Source organism: Hesperophylax consimilis, chromosome 4 (genome assembly GCF_061612785.1).
Source record: "Hesperophylax consimilis isolate HC1 chromosome 4, BYU_Hcon_1.0, whole genome shotgun sequence".
Classification (NCBI taxonomy): domain Eukaryota; kingdom Metazoa; phylum Arthropoda; class Insecta; order Trichoptera; family Limnephilidae; genus Hesperophylax; species Hesperophylax consimilis.
Genome location: NC_142839.1, coordinates 23,749,616 through 23,772,230, shown reverse-complemented (window position 1 = coordinate 23,772,230; position 22,615 = coordinate 23,749,616). Strand labels below are relative to the sequence as shown.

General features: G+C 33.0%; 1 protein-coding gene across 1 annotated transcript in view; it reads right to left on the bottom strand.

The window, feature by feature from the left end:
- Positions 1 to 4,061: 4,061 nt before the first annotated feature.
- Hydr2 (abhydrolase domain-containing protein 2) overlaps positions 4,062 to 22,615 on the bottom strand; it is a 96,474-nt gene continuing 77,920 nt past the window's right edge. The window contains exons 2-7 of the mRNA XM_089651525.1: positions 17,932 to 18,104; positions 14,088 to 14,255; positions 9,640 to 9,826; positions 6,180 to 6,374; positions 4,576 to 4,730; positions 4,062 to 4,367 (exon numbers count right to left, since the gene is read on the bottom strand). Of these exons, the coding sequence (XP_089507651.1) occupies positions 4,090 to 4,367; positions 4,576 to 4,730; positions 6,180 to 6,374; positions 9,640 to 9,826; positions 14,088 to 14,255; positions 17,932 to 18,104 (1,156 nt within the window). The 3' untranslated portion in view covers positions 4,062 to 4,089. The remainder of the gene's footprint in view (positions 4,368 to 4,575; positions 4,731 to 6,179; positions 6,375 to 9,639; positions 9,827 to 14,087; positions 14,256 to 17,931; positions 18,105 to 22,615) is intronic.

Below are 22,615 nucleotides of genomic sequence, written 5' to 3'. Positions count from 1 at the left end.
TAACAATTTCAACTGATTAGATGCTTTTACCACATAGAAGAAGAACATAACACCTTAATCACTCAACGGAGTATAGAGCGCTTCAGATAGAATTTATTCGTAAAAACTGTTAGACTTTTACATTAGTTACATATAAATAAATATAAAAGTACTACATTTTAATGATCAACAACTAGCTGTAATTATTATTTTAGTCTTTGGCCGTTGTGCAAATGCTTGTGTGCTTATGGTGTGAAGCAAAACAAAGCATAAGTTGTATGCAACATATTTAATTAATACGGTGGTTCTTAACCCGTCCGCTGCTAACCACAAATTATCCATGCCTCTAGCACCAACAACAGTTTATGCATTGAACACGAATTAAGAATCACAGCATTAGAATAATAACAATAACAAAAGAGAGCATAAAAGGAGTTTTAAGTTGCCAGCATTTTCTATTCAGTTCATCATCTCATCTCATTTCCAACAACATATCATAATTTTTCGTCAGACTAATAATTGAGAACGTACATGTAAAAGAATTGACCAATTTCTCTAAACTTTAATTTGTATCGTCATCAATAATTAGTATTATTGCTCAGATGTTTCCAGCTCAAACAATTCAACCGAATTAATCCGAATGAAAACCCATTCTACTCTATTTTACGTACTAAGCATTCATAACTTTCTAAAATATCTTTTCAATGTCGTCTGTCACTTTGTCCATCCCCCCGCTAGCTTTATCCAATTTCTAGCAATCATCAATCAATGGCACAAATCACATGTTGTTATCACACCTTAAATCACTAACCAATTAAATACTTGACATTAGAACTCCGTTACACAATTTAAATGGTGATTATTTATAAACATTTAAAAAAAGTTCTAATGTTTAAATGAAATAATTAAACTAAGTATATTTGAATTTATAACCTAAGTAAGTTTGGTAAAATGAAAACCCTATAAAATTTTCTACTAAATAACCGGTTAGAGAAAAATACTTCAGTTTTGAGGTTTTCATTTTATAAAATTCACAAATGGAGAGTTTCAAATGTTTGTCAGATTGTATCCATTGACCTATTATTCAACTGCTTTCAGCAAAGGTCTCAAACATTTGACACTTAATACAAAATGAGTTTAAAAGGTAAGTACAACATAAATGATACAAATAAAAAAATATGTAATAATGAGGGACTAAAATATAAAATAAATTAGGTGAATAAATCTTTTAAAAGTGTTTGGTGCTGTGTTTGCGGTTAAATTGACAAAAGGTGCAATTTCAAAACAAATCGAAACACTGGTTTTTTGGTTAATTTTTTAGTAAACCCGCTACACGGACAAAAATACAAAATGCAAGAAGTCTTGACACGTCTTTATGAGGGCATATAAGTAATGTGATTATTTATTAATCATCATACATTTAATTTCATGAAAAATATTTTCTATTTACAATTTTAATTTAATATTTTGAATATGTTTGCAAACCACGAGGGCGCATTGAGCTTTGTTACTACTTCATCTGGTTTCAATTCATTACACATTTAAATGTCTACAAATAGAAATTATCTATTAATAATAGTTCTCATGGGTTGAAGCGGGAACACTTTTATCTATGCACCAATTTTTCAATACATCATTATTTATTGAACAGTTCATAATTCAATCTGTAACAACAAAACATATTTACATTATCAATGGGATATTTGATTCACCCGGTTTAGGAAAATAATAAACATATTCATCTTGAAATAACTCTTGTAGTCTTAAGATCTATGGTGGACATTTTGTTTGAAAACTTATATCACTTCTGCTTCAACAGCATATATTTATATTTAATTTTATTATCTAATGATATTGCATTACTAATAAATGGATAAACAATCAAATTTTGTCAGCATTTTTCAAAGTTTCACTATTGCACTAATTATAAAAAAATCTTATTATTTTTTGTAATAAATCTTATAATATTAACATTTCATCAATGCACTGGTAATATTTGTAAAACATCCCGAAATATTTTCATGAGATAAAAGAAAATGCGAACATATCTTTAAATGAAAAAAGGGAACTTAAAAAAAAAATCAAATTCTATTATGTGACTTTACACAACTGTTAAGTTGTACTGACATTCTGAGTAGTTAAAACATGTCTCAATAACTGGTAAGAAAATTGGCATAAATTGTAAATAAACTCCACTGTCTAGCTTTTTATTTGAGTTCTAAAATTAAAACAGCTATTTTAAAAGAATGCAATGAGTGCCCGCAAACGTCCAAATAATAGTGTGTTCTCATAAAACCCAATGTTACAACATTATGTAATTATACAATTACAGAAAATAAAATTATTCACATTTGAAATATAAAACCAAATTAAAATAAGTAGGTACCTAAAACTTCTATGAGTTGTGAAAAGTTACCATAAAACAAAATTTGACACAGTTTTCGATTTAATATTTCAGTTCACAGGGTCCCAAGACAAAAATGTTTCCCCTTTCTGAATCAATCAGCAGTTAACCCATTGAGTACTGAATTTGCAATTCCACCCATACTAAAAGAAATGCAAGTAAAATGTTCTAAATAACTTTTCTTTGCCGACAACAAATAATAAGTTTATCATAGAGCTTTTCGAAATATCAAATTGCAAGATAGATGTCGCAAATATGTCAATATTTTTAAATTATGAGAAGGGGTTGCTAAAGAATGACACCGCAGTACACCCCTCGTGGAGAAGGTATCGGGACGCAATGGGTTAACTTTCATAATATACTTATCTTTAGGTTTATCTTTTTCTTAAAAATTATGTACATGAAAAAATCATCCCAACAGAAAGAACTTTAAAATCAGTTCGTTAAGCATAATTCGATTATTTCATTGAAACTACTTTTTAAAATCTTTTTCAGTCATACTTCCATAAGAATTGAAAAGCGTTGGAGGTAACTAACCTCAATGTTGAAATTACTTTTGCAGACTTCTTATAAATCTTCACAATTGATTATGAATTATTTCTTATAGAGAGAATGTCTTTAATTATTGTTTAATACAAATTAAATATTCTATTCAGATGGCTCGTGAATTGGAATGTTAAAATGAATACCATATGGTCAAAGTATAATCAAAAATGTATCTGGTCAAAAGTAATAATAATGGTTTAAAAAAGGCTCGTAATGGAAAGTTGGATATTATTTTTAATCCAAAATACTAATTGATTTTGAGATTGAACAGATTAGCCAGGTATTCGTTGCCACAAATATTAAGTCAAAGTAAAAAAAAAAGAACACTTTGACCAGGGTAAAGATATACAAAACAGGCCTCTTAAATGGACGCTGTTATCACTCAACAACGCTGGATAAACAAAATTTATAAAGATTCAAAATGTCAACGATCCAACAGAAATGTTGGATTACCTCTCCCCCGGTGTGGAAAATGTTGCAAAACAATATATGTAATAATAATACTGCTTAATGTCATCTTAGAAATACACACCTACGCAATAACTGGAAAATTGTGCAAATTCTCAAAATCCACGCTTATGACACAATTAAGATTAGCAGCAAACCTCACCACCCTCGGGCAGTACCAAACTACCCCTACTTACAACTAACCCACTTAACAATGCTCTTACAGCCCCGCTGCAATCTGATTCAAATTGTTTGCATATCGTAATACAAACAATTGTTATGAACAAATCACGCCTGTCAAACAAACACAAGGCATTCTTACAACCGTGCTGCAAATTGATTTAATATGTTTGCAATCCTAATAAAACAATTGTGACAGATGAATCACGCTCGTCAAACAATATAAGGCATTCTTACAACCACTCTGCAAAACGATTTAATATATTTGCAAATCGTAATACAAACAATTGTCAGCTTAACGTATCACGCTCGTCAAACATAACAAGGTATTTTTACAGGCCTGCTGCAAACTGATTGAATATGTTTGCACATCATGCTCGTCAAACAAGAACAGCCCGGCTGCAAATTGATTAAATATTTTTGCACATCGTAACAAATCATGCTCTTCAAACACGCAAGGCATTGTAATGGGTTAATCGAGAAAGCTTTCACCGGAGATTATTAATATCACATCATCAAACGGGCCGGCAGATTCACGACGACTGTGTGTTGGGTGCGTTGCAACACTTCTGCTTGATGTGGTCGTCCTCGTTCAGGTACTCATTGTGGTGCCTCAGCTGGTTGTTCTTGCACTCAAGGCCGGGGGCCTGGGGCGCCTTGAGCTTGTGGTTGGACAGCACGAGGCTGCCGGTGAGGGCCACGATAGCGCGGTCGAGCCACGTCACAGGGTTCGGGTAGATGGAGCCACCCTCGTAGAAACCAAGGTGGCCCCCGTGCGCCACTTCTACGAAGCACATCTTTTCTTGCGAACCTGCAGGTAAAAAAAAACGAGCGGTAAAAATGTGATTGCAATATACTTTATGACTAAAATAAGAATAAATTAAATAAGTGATGCCCTCTAATCTCTTAAAATAGGTAATAAAGCATGTTCATTTACAAGCTGGATTATGCCATATGATAAAACGATAATTGCGGACATTGGCACAAGCAGAGATAAACATTAATCTTGGATGACTCACTTGCAAATTCTCTAATAGGGTCCAAAAGGTGGTCTGGAACCAGAGGGTCATCTCTGGCATTGATGAACACCATAGGGGTCTGTATATTCTCCAGGTAATTTATACTGGAACTCCAGTGATACAGATCTGTCACGGTTTTAAAGTTGAAGATTTTCCTGAAAATACAAAATAAAAAGATTATAACCTAAAAATAGAAAAATGTTACCACATAGCAAACGGTAAGTTGGAAGGAATTAAATAATATTTTAGAATAACTGTCGAATTAATAGAAATATTTAGAACAGCATAACTTGATTAACCCCAAAAACCTCTGACATTTTGAAATGTACTGCTCTTAGGAGAACTGTCAGAATACAGATTCAGCAGAAATATTTATACATTACATTTGATTCCCGATAAATTCGCCTTTTTCTGAACGTATTTCAAAATAATATTGTTTTTGAAAGCAGATGAAAGATTCTTCAAGATTTTAGTATTACAAATCGATACATGCAATTAAAAAAATATTAAAATTTTGAACACAAACAAAGATAAAGTTTTTGATGTAGCTTACTGATGGTTTTTATCTTGTAAACCGTAATTACTACTTTACACGAAACTAAAAAACATATTTAATTAGACAAAGGTATTATTATTATTATTATTAGTTATTGACACTTCACTTTTTTTCGTTAATATAAAAATATTTATTTAAAAATTTGCAAACCTTCAGAAATATTTTTCAAATGATAAATAATAATCAGAGTATTATTTATCAGGAGCTTTTATGGTAATTTTTTAAAGCAAACTGAAAGTGTAATATTCTCGTTTTCTAACACTGTTTAAATCATATTTCTCACTATAATACAAAATGAGATAACTTTTACGACACCATAGGCTGGGATATATATCTACCAAAAAGATACGGTTCTTTCTTGTCTGTGAAGAATATCTCCCAAAATTGCCCAAGGGGTTAAGTTTTATGAATTAAAGTTGTAAGACAATCAGGGAATTGAATTCATTTGTCACAAGTTGTCTCATTTACTAAACATTCTACTCAATTTCAGGTTGAGATTAGCAAGTCCAAAATTAAATATTTTCACGTATGTGAACGTACGGTATAAGATAGTATTGCTGATTTATTTTCAATTCCTTATCCAATCAAGCGATGGGTATATATATATATATATATACCATATTATTTGACCAATATCATTCCTCAAAATATTAATATGGAAACATATGAACATTTTTTACTGCGGTTTAAAAGAATCCACGTAGACTTCAATGTTTTTCCCATATTTTTAGGTTCTATAAACTAGGCACATTATAGCAAGCAATCGCTCAAAACTTTTTTGCAAGCTTGCCAAAATTCATTCGAGTGGCTATATCTCATTTTACACAACTTTGCAGAAGGCAGGATAAACTTAATTTCCACAGCGGTAACGACAAAGGATTTTTTTTAGTGTTAACCATATTTTTGTTTTCTTAATTTGTAAGTTCATTGAGAATCTAAATGGTAATTTCAGAACAGACTTAATTAGAAATGAAAATACAGATGTGTTGGATGTTTATACAGGTATATTATTTTGAATGTAATAATTACGAAGGAATATTGTGTATACCTGGTGTACGCATCGTCAAGATCAGGCAGCGTGGCGGCGGAGATGATGCTCTTCTCCGAGAGCTGGTAGCGGGTCTTGATCTCCTCGGATAGCAGCACGTGCTTGTGGCGGGTGATCAGATTACGGTAGTTGTCTGTCATTATGTACAGGTACACGCGCCTAAAGTTTTGCCAGTGAAGAAGAGACTTCAGAGCTCTGGAAATAAAAAAAGGTTTTATTACAGAATGCCTTAATAATGATTCCATGGCAAAACAGAACATTGGAGAAAAGTGAAGAAAAAGAATAAACAACAAACCAAACCTAATTTAAAACACCTAACATAACAGTCGAACTTAACCTAACTTATTCTGTTATCATGTTCTGTTTTTTCAGTGTTCTTTTTTATTTGGTTACCCTTAACAATAATATGCAGTCAGAAACCAATGTTGTACAGAAGTATTAGACTGGGTTTAAATAATAAAACGGATGAGAAGACTTGATCGGAGAGATTCCATGACAAATCATAACACTTTTGAAAACTGATGAAAAAAAACTAGCCTAATCACTCGACCGATTTTTGGCATAAAATGACAAGTTTGCGAAACGTGTTGAGTGATCGCTTGCCATAATATGCCAAATTTATCTACCTTCGGTAAAGTTTTTTAAACCTTCGAAGGCTAAGATAACACTTTCCCATTTTATGTTTTTTGTGGTAAATGTAATAAATATCCTAATTTAGTTCATTCAATTTTGACAGTCCGCGAACCCGAATTCTATAAAATGCTTTTTTATACAAAACTTTTGAACAACTGTTTAGGATTAAAAAATTCTAATACATATACGAAAAATACATTTTTCAAAAAATCTTTTAGTTAAAATCAATTTTTTTCGAATTACACTAACAAAAATAAATTTCGAATTACGAATTAACGAATTTCGAATTATAAAATCATTTTGTTGAAAAAAAGTTTTATATGGATATTTTCTTGGGGAAAATTTCTAATTATCGGGGTTCGAATTAACGGGGTTCTACTGTATATGTGTATGAAAATGTACCAATTTTCTTTGTCCATTTGTTCTATTTACGCAAAACTAGACCTTTCTTAATAATGATAAGTTCCTAATTTCTACCTCTCCCAGTTCCATGTCTGATGTAGGGTTGAATCAGAACTCCACTGCGGACTGCTAGCCTGACTTCTCATGACAACTCCATTAATTTAATTTCCTAGTGGTTCATTCTCCTTTCTGTGAATGAACTACTAGGAATATCTATGGAAATAAGATTGTGTACAATACTCGTAAATGTAAAAAAAAAATATTTAGTGAGCCAGAAACCTGAATAAAGCAATAATAACAAACAAATTGAAAACAATAACAGACCTAATTTCCACTGATAGTGAAATGCAATCGTCTTCTCCAGCTAAACAATCAGAATAATCAGAATGCCCTAGTTCTACAATACCCATCATCACAATAGGACATTTGACAGGACAAGGATAAATTTGTCTACCTTTACTGAACTATTTTACAGAACACACGGGAACTTTGCTTACATTGTCCGAGTGTAAACATATTTCAATACAAACATGATCATAATATTATATGTATAAGGTACTAGATCTGGGTCACTGTTATTTGAGTTTGCGGCAGAATCAATCTAGAGCAAAAATTCATCATGTTTGACAGGTAATTCAGTATTGAGTAAACACGGATTGGATAATTAACCCTTTATTGTTGTGCTTTGAAGTTGGCCATTGAGTTTGATGGAACTTACTAAAATTTCTAAAAAATAAATATTCATCCAAGTTTGGTAAACTTTAATGTTATTTTAATAAAAGTGGTTTTCGTGAAAAATCTTGTTATTGTGACCTGGTCATTATTGAACTGTGACCTGGTCATTTAAGATTTTTACTGAATACATATTCATAAAAATATGCTTTAATACGTATTCAAAGTTTAGTGCAAACTATTCAAATGAATATATTCATTTGTGGTACAACCAAGTTATCTAATGTTTGTGGTACGAGGTTATCTAATCTAAAATATACATTACACATAAATTATGAAAAATAAATGAAATGACAAAATCAAGCTACATTGATTTTTGTTTAGTTCTTTAGGGAAAGAATTAAAATTCCTAAGCAAGTTGGATTACAGGCGTTATCACCAACAGACCGAAAACGAAGTGTTATCTTATCAAAATAACATTATCTTTCAATCATCTGTGACACATAGCTGGATCCAATTATTATACTTCCTTGGCATTCCCCTAGTGTAAAGGTCACAAATATAAATAATCTACAATAAATTCATGCGGATGAGATAATAATAAATGACAAAATCAAAAACATTGATTTTATTCATGAAAAATAATTAAATATTTTCACAACCTGATAAGGTTTTGTTGCTATGGAATAAAGATTTATTACGAATTCAGATTAACCGCAATATTTGGTAGGATACATATTCTACCTGGAGGCGCACTTTTGAAAACAATCCCAAAGCGAAATCAGCCCTTTGTTAATTTTACGTAATAAATATCACACATTTATTATTTGTAACTAGCTGAACCCCGCCACGCGTTGCTGTAGCTCAGTCTGTCTGTGCAGATAGAGAAACAAAAGCGTGTGTTGCTTTTACGTCCAAAAGATGGCACTGTTTAAAAGAAAAATTATGTTTGTCCAACAGATGGCGCTATTTTAAAAAAGGATGTTTTTACAAGTTTCAATTATGCAAACTAAAAAAGGTACCTACGTCACAAAAAATTACAAAATTTCATATATTGACTGAGCGTGTTTCACCTCAACCACTTTGCCTTTCATCTGTCTGAAAATTTGTTGGTGTGTTCCGGGTCCGGTCAATCCTGTCAAGATGGTAGCTGCTTTTGATAGTACCTTTTTATTCCACCAAATAATTAACATTACGCAAAGTTTATTGTTTGAATTTACTGTTCACAGAATTACTTGTTATAATATTTTAGTATCTACATATTTCCATTTTTTAAAAGAAAGTCAAACATAACCTGACAATATTTGAATTACTACTACATACTACCATTATAAATATGCGGAAAATGTTGCTTGAACAATGATGGAAGACTTAACTAGAAACAGAATTGAACCCGCGACGCCGCAGTAGGAGCTCGATGGTTAAAATTGTAATTGTATGTACAAATTATGAAGATACAGAATCAAAACCTAAGATGTCCAATGGGGTAAGCGGATAAAACAGAGCACGATAAAAATAATAGGTTGGGTTAGGTATGATATTCATTTGTTTGTTTTCTTCAATGTTCTGTTTTGTGATGGAACTGTCTCAACCATTATAAAATTTACATAAGACTTAGTCTATTTCGCACCAACTGCACTATGACACAAATATCTGGCCCTCCGGCGAAAAATTACAAACTTTTAAAAGAGCGCTGCAAGCATATAAAGTAAACATAAATAAACAATCATAAAAGTTGGCTTTCTAGACTTACTCAATAGCATTGTAGCCCTGGCAGATGGATATGCCGCCGATAATATGCGCAGGCTTGGTCTGGGTCTTGTCTCCGAGGTATTTGGTGATGAGGTTACCACCGAGGCTGAAGCCCACAAGGACCAGGCGGGTGGTGGGGTACCTCTCCACTAGGCTGTCGATCATGGAGCTGAAGTCTTCCGTGTGACCTGAAATATTATACAAATTAATTAGATATTTCATATTGTGATATCGCACAATAGTCACAACTGCCTGGACAAAATTAAACTACATGTATATAATTATTAAAAATAAAAGGCATTTCGGGAAGTACAAGAATCAATATCCCAAATTTTTTTCCACGAAAATTCTCGGTTTACGAATAACCTGACAATATTTGAAATACTTCTACTACCATCATTACAAAGGGAAAATTTTGTAATGATGGTAGTAGAAGTGTTTTTTCGCTTGTGTTATTATGATGGAAGACTTAACCAACTGAAGAATTGAACTCACGACGCCCGAGTGAGAACCCAACGTATTAGTCAACACGGCCACTCACAATATTCCCAACTGCCCGCAGTCATAAAAACTTAGACCTCCTTAGACAATGTTTGAGCAGTCGAAGGAAGATACATGCAGTGAAATACCTGGATAGATATTAAAATTTAATTACTAAACATAGCGCCATTTCAAGCAAACTCTCTCAAGGGAGATATTAAATTTATAGATAGAGTTTTTTCTACTTTACAAACTTCAAAATTTAAGTACAGAATTTTTCCCATTGGCATCGAACCCCGCTAACCCGGCGGGAGTGTATCGCATGTCTTAAACTCAAACCACGCGGGACGGAAGTATGTCGGCAACAAACGAAAAACGGACGTACACGTGACATCTCGGTATAAAATTTTAAATGCCAATCGCTCTACAGATAATGAAGCATTCATTTCGTAGTGTTGGCAATGATATGTGGGTAAAGTTTTTTCCTGATAATTACAAATTAAGTTTTGTTAGCAATCGGGGTCATAGAGATCTTACAAAAGGCGAGGTTCTGGTACCGTTGGTCGAAAAACGAGTGATGGATGTTTTGAGGACCATCGTACCAAATAGTAAATTATTACGTTTAACCTTTCAGGCCTCGGAATGACATTACTAGCCACAAACATCATATTCCATTATAGCCTCTGGAGGACAGATCTGACCGGGGCGTCAATACATTATAAAAGTATTTTTATCTTTTTTTCTATAATGCGTAGACATGTGATATGTTCGTCATTGGAAAGATAAATAATTATTCTTCACAGTTTATATCAAATATTTATACATTATTACAAAGATAAAATTTTTTTAAATGTCAAAGTGCGTGATTACGAATTGGCGACAGTTGAAAGTCAAAAAATTATTTGTATTTTTTATCATATAAACGGCATAAAAAGTGAAGTAACAGTTTTATTACTAATTACCTACACAAAAGGAATATGTTTTAAAAATATTGAATTATTTCAAAATTATGGACATTCTGAATCAAAATGTCCTGGTAAGTTTTTTTGTTAACATTTTCATGTTTGATATTAAAAAAATTATTGTTTAGAAAGATCAATGTTTTTTTCAAATGCAAATATTTTAAAGATAATTTTATCTAGTTTCTAAAATGGTATTTCTTTTAACGATAACTTCAAAAATAGGTAATATGTAGCACATATTAGATACCTTGGGAGCATTCCAAAATTCCAAGAAAATTCACCACGTTGTTGGGACTTGTTGGTAAAAATATTTAAAAACCTGAATGGCTAAACATAGGGTTTAAAAGTTATATTAAACAATTCAGATGCCAATGGGTTAACTGAAGAAGAAAATCTGCACACTGAGAAGCAAAAACTCTCAAATGGTGAGCTCTTATCATCAATATCATCAATTCATCATCAATTCAGTATCATCAATTTGTGCAGCTTTTCTGTCTAGGTCAGTAACAAAGTTTTTAGCTTGCATTTTCATTTCCATCATGAGCTTTAAAATATCCATTTATAATAAAAATATTTACATAATTTGAATTGTGAAAAATTACCTCAAGGGAACTGTAAATGAAAATCCAATTTTTATGACAAGTTTAACATTTTTTTTTATTCTCATTTTGTCAGAGCCAAGGAGCCACGGAGGTTCTCGCACTTAGGTCATCTATTAACAGGCGAATCTATGTGTGAATGTGATGATTTGATTTATAAATAAGAGGTTGTTTGCTATGACTGGTATGAGCATTATGTCATGGTAGGTGAATGTACAAACAGGATTTGAAATCATCAATGAGTTAATAATTTAAAATTATAATTATGATAACGAAAATGAATGTACACCGAGAATGACTTTTCTTTCACAACTGAATAAGAGCCTAAGCTGAAAATAGCGCCAGCTTACGGTCTGGACTGATGGTCCGCAGCGTGTAGGGAATCGGCTCTTACAGATATTCATTAATTCGCCTACTAATTTGAACAATTCTTCAAATATCAAAGTAAATTTTCAAGTTCTGTTAGGCAACTAGCCTATAATGATATAATAACAGAACTTGAATAGGACTTTCACAGAACCCAAAAATTAACGTTGAAATTAGATGAATTGTTCAAATTCTCCGAAACAACTCGTCCTTAGAGTTATCTTTTAATGGATTTACCAAAGAGCTACCAGCTGATCAGCTCAATCTAACAAGAACCAAAAAATTAACTTCTTAAGTGTGAGAATTTCTCATGCGGGAACCTATGTAAGTACCTATGTGGTTTAGACATTTTTTTTATATGCTATATAGCTAGTAGGACTATGGAATCTCCAACTTGGGGAATGTTGTGAGGATGAATGAAGTGGAGAGCGAATGGAGATGGGAAAGAGGTGGGTTGAGAAGATTATTCAGATAATGAACCAGGCTAAAAACCCATTTAGAGCAATGTTTCAATTCTGAATGGTGAACTTTCTCCAGGGCGATATTTAGAGTATCTACCACTCCGAAATTTTTTTGCACAAGTATCTTATGAGTCCGGCACCAAGGAGCTAACAGCTCTGCCACATCGGTATTCAAATCAGTTTGTTTTCAATTTTCACTATATCATAAATCGTTACTTTGGTTTGACAAGGTTGTAACTGACATTTTGTACCAAAATAACCTTTGAATGGGAAACCGTTTGTTTAACTTATATCTACATCCAAAATAATTTTGAAGTCCTTCTGTTGGGTATTAACGAAGTTAGTAATGTGCCAAAGCTATAACATCATACACTTTTAATTTTCATTTATTTTGACAAGGTTCTAACCTTGTTCAACGGATCAAAAAATAAAAACCACATATTTTATTATACAAATATTGTCTAAAAATTATAAACACTTCACTTTTCTGTCATTTCATATTGAAATAATTAGTAAAAAATATCATAAATTTTTCTCAAATTGCGGTCAGAACCTTTGGTTTCATAGTGTACATTTTAATTATTCTGTGGTCAACTTCTATATTGGAATATAAAGCTTGTTATTTCTAACACCGTTTAGTTCATATTTCTAGCTATGACGGCAAAGGATTTCTATAATACCATTTGAGTTGTTCCAAAAAGCGAACAAATTAACAGGTATTAATTTGGAGGTTAGGGTATATTATTTCTTTGAATAAATAATTGTTTTTTAATACTTTTATAAATTCTTTAAGTGTTAAGTAGGTGTTACAAAAATATTTTTTTTGATAATCGAGCTTTTAATACAAATATATTACACCAATAATGTGTACTTTTACTTCAATTCATACTATCAAAGCAACAAAAACTATCCAAACTTGTTGAACAAGGTTCCAAGTAACGTTAGAACCTTGTAAAGTGAAATATTGTGTCCCTGCTGGACGAACAATGTTCTAACTTCATAAGAAGGTATGTTCTAGAATTTGAAATAAAAATCCAATTTAAAAATGTCTTCGTTTATAATGAACAACTAAAATACTATACATTAGATCAAATAATAAATTCAGCATTTGTTATAGATGTTATGAGAAATGGACATTGTAACATTTGTAACCCCATAACTCAGAATAAGGTGATGTTCAGTTAGAACCTTGTCAAACCAAAGTAATGAAATATCATTGATTTATTTAAAGCATAAGTAAAATTGGACCCAATACAGGTCCTTGAGGAACTCCCAGATTGTTTACAATTGGTTCATGTACAAAAAAAATTTCTTCCCTGTTTTATTTTTTGTACAATGATAATATGCTCATTATGATCCATAATATTATGCACAAAACCTACTTAAAACTCCTTTTTGCCCAAAAAGTACAATCAGCATTGTTGGTGCTTCATCAATTTCGGATACCTGATGAAACAGAACGGTGACAAAACAGAACATGATAAAATCATAGGTAAGTTTAGGTTAGCTTTTTTTCTTCAATGTTCTGATTTTTCACTGTTCTGTTTTGTCATGGAACCATTGGGTATAAGTATATATTACCATAGCTGAAGATGCGGCTAGCGGTGAGCTGCACGCTGCTGAGCGCCCCAATGTGGTTGAGCACGGCGCACCGGTAGCCATGGTACTGCGAGTAATGCACGCATGTGCGTATGTAAACGCTCTCCGAGGTGTTGCCGATGCCAGGGCAGATGGCCACCGTGATGTCATCTGCACAGTCAACAAAAATATTTTAGGTTAGTTCAAGTACTGTGTACTAAAATACAAAATTTGTTTAACGCTAACACATCAGACTCTTGATTGAGGCTCAGATAAACCGGGTTCAGCTAAAGAGGACTCAGCTAAACCAGGGTCGGCTAAATTGGCTAATCTGGGAAATATTATTTCAACCTTTATGGCGCTGGTTGTTTCAATGCAATCTATCCCATCACAAGGCACATTTTGTCACATGCGTGTTTTATAAGTATATAATCAAATAAACCCTTCTACATTTCGTGTTAGTTTATCGTATTCAAATTTCGAATCATAATTACATAAAAAATTTTGGAATCACTTCTCCCAAATAACAAACAAAAATGATTTTCAATGGACTATGTTCTTTTTTCGCCAAACGCTTGTGACATTGATTTTTCTTTTGAATTTCAATTTAGTTTCATCACTCACTGTGGGAACAATGATTTATTTTTTCATGTACCTATGCAGGTTGATATTACAAACAAAAAAAATCTACCAAATGACATTGTTATGTCATTTTCGCCTCGACTTTGACAGGAGAAAGAAAGTTCTTTCTGCTTACCCTTCATGCAACTACCATATGGATCGGATTAAAGAAAAGAGTTTATAATTACTTAAATTTAACACAGGGTGTAGAGACTTACCAGATTTACTTTAACCAGTGATTCCTGACCTTATTTGGAGTAAAAAATGTAAATAATATTTTGGTCTCCAGTAACATTTTTGCTGTTGTATTTATTATTTTTGTTTCAAATAAAAATGAATCTTTCAAATGTCATCATTGGTAACTTAGCCGAGTTAAAAAAAATAATGAGGCCAATAAGGTCAGGTAAGTACGTCGCTTAACACCCTGTATAGAAGATGAAGAAGTGAAAACCTTTGATAAAAAGTAATATGAAGTATACAATAAATCAATAGGAAAACTCAAATGGAAATGTTTCATGCAGAGTGTCAACCTGATTGCACCTAATATCTGGGTACCTGCACTTTGTGTAATAAGTCTATCTTGAAGATTACCTACCTATACTGTGAAGCTTCTTTAATAAATTTGGATTAACTAGGAAATTCATACAATCGGGACTCTTTTAAACATCTAACACAGTAAATCAAAAGTCATCTGTGCGCATTCTATCTGTTCAAATATCAATTGTGTTCTATGTTAGTGAGTGTTCTATGATTCAATTCTAAATGGCAATATTAATGAGCCACTCCCTGACCAAGTACGCTCGCTCGTTGTCAGCCTATACAAGTATAATGCCAAATAGATAACACACTTAAAAAGCACTCGGTGGTATCTGTGTGTATGCTAATTTGTGTCAACTGAAATGATTGATGGTATTCCAACAAGTTTAGTGGCAACAAAACATTTATTTAAAAAATTATATTCCAAAATTATCAATTGTTTTGCTATAATTTGTATGTTGACTAATGCTGTATTTTAAGAATGTTTATAAATTTGACAATCATCCGATAGCAATAAAAATGGTTGAAAAACTACTTGAGAAACTATTGAATTGTGTATTGGGTTTAATTAATTTATTTTAGCAGTTCTAAAAGTCGGTTATTATTATTATTATTATTAGCTTTGGCTCTAGGCCAAGAGATTGTGGGTTCAAAAGCCACAAACTACATATCGTTAAATTAAAATGGCTTTTCAACGCACACAATTTGTCAAACTTCAAAGTATATTTGAATATTATTTCAGTGTTATATATTCCCAGTATCATATCGAAAACTTCGCGGGTTAATGCTAAACTATACAAATTAAATATGTATGCAATTTTTTTTTTTAATTGTATGTTTTCCCGAATAAAAAAAATAATGTATTGCCCTTGAGACCACCATTCAGAATAGGAGCATTGCTCGAAATTACTGTAGCTATGTTTATTGGTCAGGTTTTCATCAAGCAAATAATTTCACATTTTCTTCTGCCTTACAACATTTCTCAATTGTCATTGATGATACAAAATAAGGAAATGGTGAACGGAAGGAGAAGAGGGAGAAAAGTTTGTGAAGTACTTACCTTTTCCGATCTAGTAACTAACTAACTAACCATCACGCCGTTTCCCCGCAGGGGTAGGCTGAGAGGACGGACCGCCAAACAACTCGGTCTTGGCACACGCTTCTTGCCTCATTCACATTCATACATCGTCTAATACATACTCTTCTATTATTCTGACTCTTGACAAGGCCCGACTCAAGTCTCTGATTCACTTGGTCGTGCCATGTCTTCCTCGGGCGTCCCCGACTTCTGTTACCATTCACATTTGCATTGTATATTCTCCTTACATTCCTTTCTTCGCTCATTCGCTCTACATGCCCAAACAATCTAAGCGTACCTTTCTTGATATTATTCATAACGCTTACATCAGCCTTGCACTCTTTGCGGATCTCCACATTTCTTACACGATCATACATGGCTTTACCACACATACGCCTCAGGGATCTCATTTCTACAGCATTCAGTCTACTTTCATCCTTTCTCTGCCAGTTAAATCCATTTAGCTAAATCCATTTCAAGTAAGGTTTTTAATTTTAATGACGGTCTTTCACAAAGGCGATGATAAAGACGACAGTTTCTAAACAAATAACTTAATTATAACCAAGGAATTTTCTATAATATAAATTACCTAATTTTTTACTAAAGTACCTACATAAATTTCAAATTATAATTTATCAGCTTTTTTATGAGGGGAAGAAGGCGTAGAAGAGAAAGGTGACTGACTATTCAGATTGTATTTTAAATGCATCTGAAATTTATGTACTACGAAATGTATGTTAAGGTTAAACGCGACGTACGTTATAATCTATAATCTAGTTCGTAGGTTTAATATTATAAAAGTTAATTTAATTATTTTATCAAAATGCACTTTTTGAAAGTTATACTTGAAAGAATAGTGTTTTTATACAGACAAAACTATTTATTCATATACATATTGCTTATGTACAGGTGCAAACAAATAATTCGTCCATATAAAAAAGCATAACTTGCAAAACGTATATTTAAGCTAACAAAAAATTGTCCAAAGAAGCGAAGTTAGCAGTCCACAATGGAGTGCTGGTACCTACTCTGATGTATGGAAGTGAGGCATGGAACTGGCAAAGAAAGAATGAAAGTAGATTGAATGCTGTTGAAATGAGATCCCTGAGGCGTATGTGTGGTAAAACCATGTATGATCGTGTGAGGAATGTGGATATCCGCAAAGAGTGCAAGGCTGATGTAAGCGTAATGAGTAAGATCAAGAAAGGGACGCTTAGGTGGTTTGGGCATGTAGAGCGAATGAGCGAAGAAAGGAGTGTAAGGAGAATATACGATGCAAATGTGAATGGTAGCAAAAGTCGGGGACGCCCGAGGAAGACATGGCACGACCAAGTGAATCAGATACTTGAGTCGGGCCATGTCAAGAGTTAGAACAATAGAAGAGTATGTATGAATGTGAATGAGGCAAGGAGTGTGTGCCAAGACCGAGTTGTTTGGCGGTCCGTCCTCTCTGCCTACCCCTGCGGGGAAACGGCGTGATGGTTAGTTAGTTAGTTAGTTATTAAATTAGCGCCATCTATGAAAGGGCAGATTATAAATTCTTTTAAGTTTACCGTAAGAGAATTTTAAATGTATGTTAGTAAATTTAAAAACAAGAAGAATATTGTGTACCTTCATGGGGCCCTCCGAGTGGTTCGTACAGATCGTAGGTGAGGGTGGAGCGGTCCGGAAGAGTCAGGTAGACGCGCTGGCCAATGGGCCACGGGCAGCGCACGCGGCCTATCACGCTGTGCAGGATAGTCTGTACATGGCCGCTGAAGCCCCAAAGTCGGGTCGGAATGTACCTGGAAAGGAAGAAAGTCATTTGTAAACTACATGATACATATATAAAAATTAATTAGTACTTTGGTATCATTCCATGTCAATAAGAACAAGAATATTGAAGAAAAGTGAAGAAAAAGACTTAACCATACCTTCTGTTTTATCCGGTTACCTTTTTGTATTTTTTTACGGTACCATGTCAAAACAAAATATTGAATAATTTTAATGGCACTATGTTTCTAAAATATCTCCTCATGAAAAAAGAGTGACCGTTCAATTGAGCCGTGGTAGGGTTTACCGGGAGTCGTACGAATATGGCTCATCAAAAAGAGCTAGCTTGATTATACAGCTCATTCATCAAAAAGAGCTAGTTCAATTATACACCTCGTTCTTCAAAAAGAGCTAGCTCAATTATACAGCTCGTTCATGAATGACTCATCGCTACACTGTAGTAATGTGTATTTATAATAGTGTGTGTGTATGCGTTATATTTATCAAACTAACATGAATTTGTACATCGAATAAATTGAAATATTTATTAATTAATTTGAACCTTAATATGAACAGTCACACATTTCTAACCATACCTAATTTGGGTCACCAGTTTTGCAACAAAGTTATATATATTTTGACCAAAGATATTAGAAGAACGAGATGTGCTATGCGCAGTTCGTACTGAGTGGAATTGTTTTGCCGAGTGTCGCCGGTTTTGTTCACCAATACTACTGCACACCTTCGCTTGCGCTAAGGTATCCGCACTAATACATAGAACAGATTTCTGTGCGTACACGTCCCGATACCGTTCAAAGTACCCTAATTAGGTAGTACTCCGGCTACGGTCCGGCGGCCAACATAGCATATCTCGTTCTTCTAATATCTTTGATTTTGACTATCCACACCGGGGGCATAGACTAAAGTATAATATTAGTGATTTTTCAAACGAAAATCTGAAACAGAAAAATCAGAAAAAGAAACGGTCACATCTGGGACTCGAACCCAGGACCCTTGTCTTTCCGGGACAATGCTCTACCAACTGCGCTAATGGGACCCTATCCTATTCGGTCACTTTTAACTGTATCATACTTCGAATAAGAACTACCAACGTTGTCTTCATTTTTTCACCGCACATTTTTATTGGCAACTATCTTTTATGTATGATCGCAAGATTCAACCCGAACTAAATGCAATCCTAGACAGCGTCTTATAGATAAACCTATCTTATTGTTTTTATTTTTAATGTGCGACATCTATTGACTTTTTCTGCAAGTCTAGAAAATGAATTATTATTTTTCGGAATAACTTATTGAGTAAAACCTCAAATTATAATATTTAAATACTGAAGACAATATTAGTGATTTTTTCAAACGAAAATCTGAAACAGAAAAATCAGAAAAAGAAACGGTCACATCTGGGACTCGAACCCAGGACCCTTGTCTTTCCGGGACAAGAGCATTGTCCCGGAAAGACAAGGGTCCTGGGTTCGAGTCCCAGATGTGACCGTTTCTTTTTCTGATTTTTCTGTTTCAGATTTTCGTTTGAAAAAATCACTAATATTGTCTTCAGTATTTAAATATTATAATTTGAGGTTTTACTCAATAAGTTATTCCGAAAAATAATAATAAAGTATAATACATCAATGACTGGGGGTCATGTTATGTTTACAGATAATTTCGTAAGCATTTTGATGATGTACAAATTTCTTAATGATAATTATTGTGCAACAAACTTTACCCATGCATATGTAAATAATGTCTACTTAGCAATATGAATTAGTCCAGAATAGAAAAAAAAGCGATTATAACTTTTCGCTATACTACAATAAAATAATAGATCGTCGTAAATATGAATATGTTCCGTCTAATAAAGAACTTAAAACGTGACACACGTGTTGTTAAGGCGATGCACTACGTCGTGTAATATTTTAAATTGGGCCGCTATCAATAACAACCCTTACGTAGATGGCGATAAGGTTTCAATTCCCGCTTAACACCATCCGCCTGTTTTGATTTAGGCAAGAAAAAAACATGGCCAAAAAGTGTATTTTGTAGATGTTCAGGCATAAATATTTAAAAAATTTTCGATCATTTTATAAATAACTTAATTTGCCACATTATACAATAAAATCATAACCGATAATGGGTTCGTAAGTAGGAGATTTTGAACTTTAAAGCAGTTTTCATAGGCCTTTACATTATTTTTTCTGGGCTTATAAAAAGACTTATCTAAAAAATACTCGATTATTTCATAGGCCAAGATGTATTCTACTCGCAGTATTTAATTAAAGCGTCTGAAACATTTCTAGGCGACCAAATTTTCAATCCAAAAACATATGATTTTAAACAAGTTGATAAAGAAAATTAATTTTCCTACCATTAAATAAAACATACCCAATTAGTTATCTTTAATAATTTTATATTGAAGACCCATAGAATCTCTACAACTCCAGATAATAAGTACCTAAATCAATTCAGTGTTTTACATAGTTTAACAAAGTGAACTAACAATAATTGTATAATACATTATTTATATTGATATGAATCAAACTAAGCAACTAGCAAAGTATATACAAATAGCTTATTTTTATGTTAAACGGCACAAGAGTCCCAATTGATCCCAACCGTCTGGAACCGGTGAGACTATGGTATCCCCAATAGGGGATTTTGTGAGGATGAAGCTAGTTGAGAGGGAAAGGAGATGGGGAAAGGAAGTTATAGGTGAAGAGAGTATCTTATCAAATAAAATTGCGCACGCTGAGATTTGAACCTGTGACCTCCGGCTTGTCAAGAGCCTTACCTTCGCTCCAGTTGAGAGCCTTTCCCCTCCACCACGGAAGTTGTATATAATTGTTAGTATTTAGATAATTAAGTACCTACATACGCATATAAAAACGTGAATTACAATCAGCAAAATATATTTTTTTTATTGAAATATAAGACATATTGGTTACATAATGTAACTTACATTATACATATATTTTTTACAAAATATTATATTTAAGTTCATTATTGATCACATATATACCTTATCAGAATAGAAGAACTATTGTGCCTGATAAGAGAGATTATATTTAAAAGGTTATCAGTAATATACCATAGTACAGAAAATCCTCAAATTAGTATGTGTATGTATAGTTAATATTATTAGGGATGATATTTCACGAAACATTTCTTACAATAATCAAAAAAATAAACAATTGTATTTTTCTTGTACAAAAACCTAAAACATTTTAATTTATTCGGTACAGTAGGTACTAATTATCAAAGTAGGTATGTACATTTGCGTGCTAATCAAAACACAAATTTTATGCAATTCAATAGGTAATTATTTTATTGCTTGAAGTGTGTTATGTGCAATCTAGTGTAAAATTATAAATTCTAGCTTGGTTCAATGACTAAGACCGTTAAAAAACAATAAAACCAATTATTTTCAACATTCACTTCATATGGAATGTTCGAAATACGTTATTTGATGATCCTAATGATTTGCAGAGAATTATCATTTCCAGGAAGTTATTAATTGATTGATTTCCATTACCTTTTTGTTAAATTATATTCTAAGGCGGTTGGGAAATAAACCGAGTGCGGTGAGGGCTACACACTACACGTGTAGATAAATGCTAGAGATAATAAATATGCATAGGAAAGCCTTCAGTTAAATATTTATCATAGTAGTTGGAAACAATTAAATAATTTGATGCTGCGAATGAATACAGAGGTCCGCATGCAGCTGCGATGCCGAGTATGTCTCGAAACAATACACAATGAATAATGATGAAATTACATCAAAAGTGCATTGTTGAAGATAATCAGATACTTAACATTCCCTTTCCCTCTGCTTCAAAACTGCCCGGGGAATCTAAGAGTGCCATATTTTAACTGGCTTTGTGCAGCTGGGTCTCTTGTGCGGAATCGAAAAAAAAATAACATTTCGAAAGAAGAATATCTCTACTATGCCCATCGTAAATTTTGCATTAATTTCGCAGTTCCTCGATAATATTTCCGACTCAAATATATAATTCAAAGAAAAAAACTAACAAAAAATATACATTTCTTCGATGTGTTTTGTCAGTTATAGAGCGTAAAACTTATGTATGGCTATTTTGTTTTGAAGGTCAAGTGTGCAAAATTTCATCAATCTCGAAATATTTTTTTTTCTGTACAAAAAACAAAAGTACGCCGCCCACCCGCCACAGACACTCTTCTTTAGATGAATAGATTATGTGAGAATTTTAATTTAGGTCACAAAAGAATATAATGAATAAATAAAACGATAACTTTATTATATATCGTCTGTGTCGCCATTAAATGAATATTCAGGTGGGAACACTGGGAACTACGCCGGGTGTCGATGGCAGAGTGACAAGTGCCGCCAAAGATAATAAAGGAGTCACCCAGAAAAGCCTATACCTAAAAGTGAAACGTTGACGACGGTAGTTTTATGGAAAACTTCCTATTCCCATGACTTGGCATTTCTCACAGCGACCCTCATTTCCACCCCCATATCTTTTAGGTTGGTAATAATAATTGAAAAAAAA